This window comes from Taeniopygia guttata, chromosome 3 (assembly GCF_048771995.1).
Source record: "Taeniopygia guttata chromosome 3, bTaeGut7.mat, whole genome shotgun sequence".
Classification (NCBI taxonomy): Eukaryota; Metazoa; Chordata; class Aves; order Passeriformes; family Estrildidae; genus Taeniopygia; species Taeniopygia guttata.
The window spans coordinates 85,660,725-85,670,553 of record NC_133027.1 but is presented as its reverse complement, the minus strand read 5'-3'; the positions used below and the strand labels follow the sequence as shown (position 1 = coordinate 85,670,553).

General features: G+C 50.7%; 1 protein-coding gene and 1 long non-coding RNA gene across 5 annotated transcripts in view; one reads left to right on the top strand and one right to left on the bottom strand.

The window, feature by feature from the left end:
- Positions 1–5,515: 5,515 nt before the first annotated feature.
- Positions 5,516–8,853, bottom strand: LOC121469758 (uncharacterized). Its single transcript, XR_005979936.2, has 2 exons — positions 8,715–8,853; positions 5,516–8,154 (listed from the first exon to the last, which is right to left on the bottom strand). It is a non-coding gene; the product is annotated as an uncharacterized lncRNA (long non-coding RNA).
- Positions 7,798–9,829, top strand: part of MDGA1 (MAM domain containing glycosylphosphatidylinositol anchor 1) — a 156,665-nt gene continuing 154,633 nt past the window's right edge. For 3 of the 4 annotated variants that reach the window (XM_072927299.1, XM_072927297.1, XM_072927298.1), the window contains exon 1: positions 8,832–8,965. In XM_072927299.1, coding sequence (XP_072783400.1) covers positions 8,839–8,965 — 127 coding nt within the window. In that variant the 5' untranslated portion in view covers positions 8,832–8,838. Of the gene's footprint in view, positions 8,069–8,720; positions 8,966–9,829 lie in introns of those variants that run through there. The other variant, XM_030268620.4, reaches the window with a different exon arrangement.

The window sequence follows — 9,829 nt, the reverse complement described above, 5'->3', positions numbered from 1 at the left end:
GCCATGCCAGCAGAAGCCCTCTGTGTGTGTGCAAGTTCCCTTGTGTTGATTGGAAGCAGTGAGGAGATGGGTGATCCTGGCAAGAGCAGCTCTCCTGGTAAGCTGCCTCCCCAGGAGCAGTGTTTCAATGCTATACAGAACTCACACACCTGTCTTGTGTCCCCACATAGCCCCAGCCCCAGCTTCTCTAAAATGATCAGAGCAACTCCAGTGAAAAAAATGTTGGTAAATGGGGTTGGTTTTTCTATAATTTCCTCTCAGTATGGTTTTTCTGTTAATTGCTTGCATGTAGCATCTAGTGTTACTTAGTTTTACAGTTATGTTTCTTCTAACTGAATTGCTGTACAATTGTATTATAAATATGTGAAGTTTAAGCAGGGTATTTCACCATGGATTTACTAAAATGGATCCATTTACAGAGGGAAAACAAGGATGCTGCTGTGCCTTAAGGATGTGAGAATATTTAAACATAGAAGCAACATGGAATTGTGTTTCAGACTCACCCTAAAGGTACAGAGGGAGTAGCAATCCTTGGTGCATATGTGTGTGTGTGTGTGTGTGTGTGTGTGTGTGTGTGTGTGTGTGTGTGTGTGTGTGTGTTGTGTTTTACATTCTTTCAGCAGTGCTGAACATTTTCTCTTTTTTCAACATTTCTTTTACAACTTCTGTATTTGTCCAATGAATTTTAAAGACATTTTCACTTCAACAGGCAGTTTGCTAAAAATGTAGCTGCAGTGTATCACTGGACAAAAGTGAAAAACACAGAAAAATATGTGTGTGTGTGTGTGTATGTGTGTGTGTGTGTGTGTGTGTGTGTGTGTGTATACATAGAGGTTAACACAAAAAAAACCCAATATCACTGGATCCTTGAGTCAAATACTGCAGCAGTGGCAAACAACACCTGAAAATGAAGAGGCAATAGCAACATTTAAGGGTAACTCATAGACTGTATATAATATCCAACAAGGAAACTACTTCTGCACAATTTAACTGTAGGGGCTTTATTTTCAAACTCACTTAAAGCAGCTTAGCCTTGTTTGCTGCTTTTGCACTATGGGCTAGATTTGGGTCATGAGAAGGGAGTGGGTTTTAGATTAAGTCAGAGAGGCTAACTACCCATGATTTTCTTTGTGTTCCGCATTTCTCAAAGCACTTGGACTTCAGGCATCCAGGTTTTCTTAAAATAATACAGGATCAAAACTGAGATGAAATAATGTTTTTATACAAGTGGTATATGTGCAGAGACTGCTGAGGAGCACAAATGAGAGCTGAGAGACCCTGTCCTCGCAGATGAGCTCAGAGTATCCTCCCTCATGGAAGTAAGATTTGCAGCCCTCTATCCCTCCAGACCTCATCAGCTTATAGAGCCAAAGCAAGGAAGTTCAGTGGCACAGAGACATCCATTGCCCAGTAAAGCATCTCTTTTCATTCTCTCCTTAAGCCTGGAAACCCTCTGATGTATTCACCTGCCACCCTGAGCTATAGGTATGAACAGAGCAAGGAATGACAGTGAAACAGGCCATATAAGTAATTTCAAATTAAAACATAAGTGTCCACATCCATCTTTGAGTGCCTCTGGAAGATCTAAGTACTCAGGGACCACTATATTTCCAACAAGAACTCTGGCCTCAGGATTCCCAAAACTCAGGTCAAAGCCGTGTTTATTTATAACACTCCTAGAAGGAGTTTGGGCAGAGGGAAGATGGATCAGGCTTGGAGAGTGGATTTGTGGTAATGAAGGAAAACAGCAGTCAGCTGGAGAGCTGCCAACAAAACAGTAGGAGGAAGCCTCCACCAGGCACTGGGCTGACTCAGGTATCTGCAGTCAAAACAGCCAGTGATGGCCATGTGAGCTGGGGACTGCACACCCATTCTCCTGGGTGGAACAAAGTCCATCCCAGAAAAGGTCTGACTGCCCAAGCTGTTCAGACTGTGGCAGCACACATTGGCTTTGACAGCTACGGATTTCAATTTTTTCATTGTTGTGTTGCAGTGAGAGGCTGGTGGAGAGCTGCACCTCTGAACAGCGGGGTATGGTTCCCCAGGAAGCAGTGGGGCTCCTTTAGGCATTAAATGGGATGTTCTTCTCTGCAGCCTGCCTAGCACACTGTTGGATCTTTCTGAAACCAGCTCTGCCAGCCTCTTGTGGTCTGGGATGGATGGTGAAGAGAGATTCTGGCAGAAAAATAGTTTATTCTGCAGCTACCTTTTAATATCCAAAACACAAATGCTGAAATCTTGAAGTGAGGGTGGCTCTCTCAAAGGACAAAAAGAGACCGAGGAACTTCTTGTGTGTTAAGTCACTATGTGCTGATAGGATCAGCTTCCCAAAAATGAGCGTGGCCACTGGGCAACTGAAGTGAGAACACTAGGTGGGCACTAGTTGCCACTGGGCAGCTAGTGACAACATAAGTGAAAACACTAAGAGTGTTTTCTCAGCAACTAGAGGTGTCAGGACATGTGAGCCACAGCTTCACCTGAGTGCTTCCACAGAAGTGGCTCTGCAGGATGGCTTTCTCTTCTCATCAGGGAGACATGATGTGCTGTCTATGGCCAAAGGCTGCCTCCACCAAGGCCTAAACAGGCAGGTCCCAGCTAAGAGTTGTATGAGCCAATAAACCATCCCCATGCTGTGAGTGGTGTTTTAAACCCCTCAAGGGAAATTCAAGTAGCACATTTTCCTGGGAATGCTGACAACTGGTTCAAACACAGCACTCTGGATGGAGGCATCTACTTCAGGAGTAGCTCCTTTACTGTCACCTGCACCATCACCTCCACCTCAGGGCAGGGATCACATGTTTTAGATCAGCTGCCTGGCACTGACAAAAGCTGCAATCTATGCACCTTTTGCTTGTAGTGGCAGAGGGCATGAACAGCGGAGAATCATGCTCGAACCCTTTGTCTCCGCTCTTTGTGAAAAAGCTCAGTGTGGGAGACGGGGACTAGGAGAGGGCACTGAGGCAAAAAAAGGAAGTGGAAAAATGAAGAACAGGTTCCTTTGACCAGCACCAGCTTGACATTTTCTCAACTCGCTTTTTACACATGAAAGGGAGGGTAGGACAGAAGAAGAAAGCATGAATGTAGAAGGAGAAGCAGGCAGAAGAGAAAAAAGATCAAAGAAAAGCTGAAACAAGAAAGTATGTTCCCAGTGATGCTGAGACACTTGTCTGCACCCCTATACAAGCCCAAATCTGTCCTAAAGCATAAGAGGGAAAAAACCCAACCCAGCAGGATCTCTGTCAAACTAGATATTTAGGCTAAGAAGCATAGGGAATGGTAGAAAATGTTGTGTTAAAAGCTTCTGGGTTTAGTGCACAAGCAGGGAGGGGGGAAGCAGGGAGGGCATGGGGTGAGCACTTGAGTGAGGGAAAGAAGAGTGGCCACACATTGAGATCACAGGGGCAAGGGATTGCAATGGCTTTCAAATAAGCTTTAACCAAGAAACAGAAGTGTGTCAAAGTATAGTTGGGTGAAGGTAGAAGTCAGGAATAGCAGAATCCAATACAACAGCAACCAGCTGTCAGAAATCCCGGCACAGCCTTGTGACTAACAGCGTCTGGGAAGTACAGGGAGGAAGGGTCGTAAAACCCAGGTAGGATGAAAACCTTGGGTGAAGAATACAGATGGACTCCCTCTCCATCACTCCTTTCAGTACCAAACACTATCTGTGATGAGAAGAGATAATCAAAAATGCAGAGAATACACAAGAGGCTCAGAGGTACCACTAGTGGTGTAAAATGCATCTGGGAAGAAAGTGAGCACACCATAGGTCTATTCCCTGGAGTCGAGATGAGAACTGAGGACAGCAAAGGAGAACCCTTGGGATTTATATCCCTATCTTGGCATGCTTCATACTGAAAGCAGGAGATACCCAGGAGAATCTAGGACTGCAGCAGCACCAGCTTGGTGTTATGAATAATGGGAAACACTGCTCTAGGCCAGGGGAATTTTTTTGCACTGAGATTCTGATTCCAGCATTTCAGAATGGCAAACTAGGATTTTTGAATATTTTTTTTACAGTTTTCCTGGGAATATCAATTAAACAGAAAGAAAATGGACAGTAAAGAGTTCAGCTGCATCCTGTCATTGTATCTTTGCCCAGTTTCTCACCTTCCAGGAGTTTGTGTGTTGCAGAGTACTTGGTGCTGTTGTGTCTAGTTTGTTTGCAGCAGTTCAAGGGGGCTCCCATTCCTCACACACACCAGCTTTCCCTTGCCTTTCCCAGTTCCCCCTTTTTGGAAACTTTGCTGCCCAATTTTGCTGCCTCAGGTCAGACAGTTGCCCTGTTCCACACTGCTGCAGAACCTCCTCCAGCTCAGAAGCAGCACCGGAACACCTGTGTATGCTCAGCTCCTTGATGCAGACCTATGATGGAGTTAGAATTCCCTTGCTTTCCCATCTCCCTGCTTATATCTCTGCTGCAGTGCTACAGTCTTCCAGCTTTCCCCTTCCCAACTTTCATCTCTCCTGCAGCATTTGAAGTCACCCTTGGTTTGCCCATTGCCTCTAAGGTGCTCCATTATGTTCCTTTTCTACTCCTACTTTCTATTTCTACTCCCTTTCACTAGACATATCGGGGGAAATGTTGCAGTAAAGTTTCCATATATGTGTGGAAGGAGGAAGGGGAGGAAGAGCTCAAACTTCATAGATCCTGGAGACATTCTTGCGTGGCCTGCTGCGAAGGAAATGAACAGGAAAGAGGTGATAGAAATGTCAGGCCACAAGGTGAAGAGATCACCGGGCCCAGAGATAGTTACATCATCCCAGGAAAGAATGAAATGACAGACTGCACCCGAGTATAGCATGAAAACATTGACACAGAGATAATTAATGTTCCTGCAACTGGACCTTGGCCTCACACAGTTCTTCAATCGCTTCCTGCCTGGTGTCGTTGCTTTATATGATTTGCTCTCTTTGAACACAGCAGCTCTCCCAGAGACTGTCTACCTCTTAACAGAGCTGTGAAATATAGGTGATGGAGTACATATAAATATTTCAGAGACAGGATTCATTTGACAAGTGGGGTCTTGAGAAGTGACCAGAGACATTGACTCCCAGATGGAAAGACGGGACAAATATGTTCAGTGGAAACAGTCGGGGGGGAGCAAAGGCATTCTTCATCTTTGCTTTCTGACAAGTAGAATCACTACAGGGAATGGTTTCCCTATAACAAGTAGCTTGCTTAGCAAGTGTGCAGGGAGTGCTGCCTTGCTGTCACCCATTGGAAACTCCATAATTATGAATGCTATGATTTATTAGGCCTCAAGCAATAATTATTAATTACCTTATTTAGCAAATGCAGTTATGTTCTTGGATTTTGGCAGTATTTTTTCCTACTCAGAATATACTTTGGCAGTTTACTTTGAAATTCATCTTTCATAAGCATTTGTGCGAGTGAAACATGAGCATGTGCATTGAATACTAACACAAAAAAGGGGTGTGAAGCATACATTTTTGGATTTTTTTTTTACTCATTAGACAGATATGTAATTCATACTCATTCAAACACCGAGGCACTATTCCATAATTTAATGAAAATCCCTGAAAAAAAAAATAATGGAACACATAAGGGCTACACATAAATATCCTTATTTCAAAATTATGCATAGAAAAGAACAAGACTCATGTCTCCACCGTTTTATTTTATCACCATGAAGCTTCCTGGATCTGCAAACATCTCTTCATCTTGTTTTCCTTGGGTTGCCTTAAGCCTGCTTTGCGGAGATGTTGACAATTTTGTTTTGTCTAACTATTATCAGCTCCTGCTTCTCCTCATGGCGTGGCAAAGGGGTTGATGCACCTGTACTTCTGGTGCTGGCTGCCTCCTTCTACCTATACACCCTTTATTAATGCTTCAACCACCCACTGCAGGGAGGAAAAAATCCTTTTCAGACAAGGGTTTATTGTATTAAAGAATAAATTTGCTCATATCAGGTGCTTCCACAGGTGCCCTGCTCCATGCTATCAGCTATGGAAAAGGCATCTTATGAGTGTGAAAACCACAGTTTCCTGGCAAATTTTCCCTTAGTTATAACAAAAATAAATACAAGGGAAACCTAAACCACCACAAAAACAAACAAGGCAGTTTCATACTGGTGGTATCCTGGTAAGTGATAGAATAGAGTCCAGTGGTAAATTGCCTGCCATGCCTTCCACGTGCATGGATGCGGGGCACTGGGGGGGACTCTGGGCTCTACGGTGATGGTGTCCTGTCTGTATCGCTGCTCTCTTCCCGGTGCATGCTACTGCTTTTCTCTTTCTGACTGAGCACCGTCTACAATAGAAGTAACTACTAGCTAATTAGGGACATACCTATTAATTGCTTGTTTGATAGAGCATGACTGAGCCACTGGTCTCTCTTTGGGCCGTATCTTTTGATTTTTTTTTTAATTACTTTTTAATCCAGGGAGTGACCTGTTCACATGACAAATCAGTGTCTGCCGGGTCCCGCATCCCTCGTCAGCTGCCGCGGGGAGAGGGCGTGGATGCAGAGCCGCGGGGCAGGGCCGGAAGCCCCCGGGGGCAGCACGCCAAGCCCACGCGTGGCCGAGGCTGGGGCGCGCAGGGGCCAGTCCCGAGGAAGAGCCAGAGAGGACTCGCTGTCGCTAAGGGACACCCGCAACATCCCGTACACGGGAACCCCAGCTAAGCCATCGCTCCCGGAGCCCGGCACCCGGGAGCAGAATGCGCCGCTAAGAGGGGTTTCCACGGCGCTGGCTCTGCTTTACGGTCTGGCTCATTGCTATGGACCCGGGACAGGCACGAGTGGGCTCGCCAGCTCAGGGGCAAGCAAGTCTAGGCTTCCTAGAAGCAGTATTTTATCTCCCTAGCAAAGCAGCCGGAGATAGAGATGGTAAAGGCAGGGCCCCGCGTAGCCGGCGCTGCCGGTGGTGATGCTCGGGGCTCGCTCAGCATCTTCCTCCTCCTCCCGGCCTCTCGCTCGGGCCCTACGCGGGGGCACGGGAAGCGGGGCATGCACAGCTTCCCCGCTCCGGATTTCACGTCGGAGCATCACCACAACCCGGGCCGGCAGTCCGGCGAGTATCGCGGCCCTCGCAGCCGCGCACCGGGCTGGGGCCCCGCACAGCACCCCCGCCCCGCAGGAGCGCCGCGCCCCGCCGCTCCTCCGCAGCATGCACAGGGCAGCCCCGCCAGCCTGCAACCTACCTGGGGGGCCCCAAAAACTTTGCTGGCACCAACGAGCACCAGCACGGGAGACACCCCGGAAACCTGCGCTGCCCCCCATCTCTTGGCACCTCAAGTCCCAGCCGGGAGAAGCCGACCTTGCCGCGAGGGTCCTAAGGATGAGAGTACCCCGGACTGACAATCGGTCTCCCGCCCGAAGCAAATCCCTTTTTCTCCCATTCCTGCGGACTTGTCTATCATTGGGCCAGGGCGAGGCGTGGGGAAGCTCGCAGATTTGGGTAGGAGGCAGGGCTCTCCCCAGCACACCGGCTTTAATTGGCTCTTTTTTTTTTTTTTTTTTTTTTTTAGAGAAAGGGATGAAATGATGAAGAGGGTAGGGGGAAAACCTGGAAAGCCAACAGAGTAGAAAATAAGGCGAGGCTGGCAGACCCGGCAGGCAGGTGTGAGGCGCCCTCGGGCCAGCCCCGCTGGCGGGCGCGGGCAGCCCCGGACGCCCCGTCGGGGGGAGGTGGAGCGGAGTGGCCCAGGGCCGGTGGGGAGCGGTGACGTTCCCGGCAACTTCTGCAGGAGATTTTGGCTCTTCAGGAAACAGCGGTGGGGTAGAGACCTCCTAAGCGGTTTCCAGCTGACGTCTGGCAGGAGTAGCTCAACTTTGTCCATCTTCTTGTCCCGCATTGCCGGCTCCCCTCCAGTTGCAGTCCGTTAGTTCCCATTAGGAGCTCCGGCAGCCGCCGAGGGAGAGAGGCACGGGCCCCTGTACAGCTGCAAATCCTCTGCGAGGCGGGCGGAGCAGGAAAGCACGGAGGCGACGCACCCACACGAGGCTGGCACAACAACATCAGGGAAAGTTTTGAAGGGCGAAGGACCTGACAGGCTGGGGAGGAGGCGAGAAGAGCCGGGCTGAGCTGCAGGCGCTGCGAGGGTGCGTGGTCTCTCTGCTCCTCGGTTGCTTCTCCCTTCAGGCTGGTTGGGGCGGTGCAGTGCAGCTGAGGGAGCTCTTGGGAGCCGCTTAAAAAAAAAAAAATCCTTCCTGGATTTGATTAATTACAACAATCCCCTCCTCAGAAGGTCTGGAAAAGAGGAGCGAGAATCACCTATCCCTTCCTCCGCCTTTCAGCAGCTGGCTACTACTCCCCACCCTCGCTTCCCCCCTCTTTCTCCACCTCCTTCTCCCCGTCCGCTCCAGGGGCTGCGGCCAGAGCCTCGTCAGGAGGAGGGAGGGTGAGGACTCACTCAAGTTGGCCCCAGTTGGCAGCACTTCGGGCAGCGCGGGACTTGGGGTAGCGCTCGGCAGTTCCTGAGGAACAAAGGAGCCCGGGCTGGCCCGGGTCCTGATCCTGCCCTACCCGGTGCCGGCCCGGTGCCCCTGGCCTTTCCCCGTACCCCGAGTGCGGGCGCGGCTGCCTGTTCGCCTGGAGATCCTCGAGCAACCTGGAGAGGGGAAGCGGGAAGCGGTACTCCGCGTTTCTGCCCTTCCTGCCTCCTTCTCTCGCTCTCTCCCTTCCTCCTTCCTTTTTTTCTTTCTTTCTCTTTTTTTTTTTTTTTTTCTCCTAAATTTTAAATTTTACCCTCAGGTGGCCCCTGTGTGGGGGGTCCCTTCCTCCGCCCGAGGGGCACCGGTTCCCGCCGCGGAGCGGGGCGCATGGGGCGGCGTTTCGGGAGGCTTTCGGCTGCTCCTTGCTCCCCCGCCGGATGCTGCCTGAGCTGTTTTGGCTGTTTTTCTTCGCCGGCGATGAAGGCTCTGCCTTGAAGATGGACATGATCTGGTTTTTATTCCTGTCTCTGGTGCCCGTGTACAGCAGGGGACAAGGGGTGTACGGTAAGACACGTTGTCGCTGTTCGCGAAGGAGGGGTGGGGGGCGAGGGCGCAGACGGCGGCGGTGGGATCAAAGTTAAAAAGCACCTGCAGGAGAAAGTAAATGACGCCGCCGAACCTCGTCTCAGCCTGAGCGGAGAGACTGACGCAGCAATAGGGCTTCCAGCGCCTGTAGCCACTTCATAATTTCTCGCCGTAACCTCTGGCCGCCTCCCATGTACGAATCCGCCGGGATGGCACGGAGGGACCGCCGGCGGGACTGCCGCCGGGGGAGCGACTGGAACCCCAGCCCTGCCTCCCCTCTCCCCACCTGCCTCGCGTGGGGACGCCACGCTGATGTCGGCGGGGGCGGCTCTGGGAGCACTTCCGAGTTGCATTTTCTTTGGGGCCGGGGGAGGACAGGACGGAGGATCCCTTCTCGGCGATGCGCTTGCGGGTTTCTTTGGTCTCAGGAGCACCGGCGCGGGGAAGCAGGGAGAAGGGCCAGCGGGCTGCCTGGTCGGGTTCCCTGCGTGCCGGGGGCTGCTCCCTCCCGCCACGGGCACGGCTCCAGCCGGCTTGGTTCCCCACGGCCAGCCCCGCCAGGCTCCCCGTGGGGGCGAGGCGAGGCTGGTTTTGCACCCCGTGGAACTTTGCGGCTGATTTTCTTCTCAAGGTGATGGAGATGGGTGGGTGGTGGTCTGTGCCAAAGATGATACCGAGTTACTTGATTTTTTTCCCCCTTTTTTCCTATTATTAATTTTGCATTCACGGAGCTTACTTCCTCTCCTTGTTTGCAGGCGAGCTCGGGCGGTCTCCTCATGAGAGGTCTGGCTTCCGCAGCCCCTCAGTGCGAGGGCAAAGGCGGGGGATGACACCCGGTGCCGC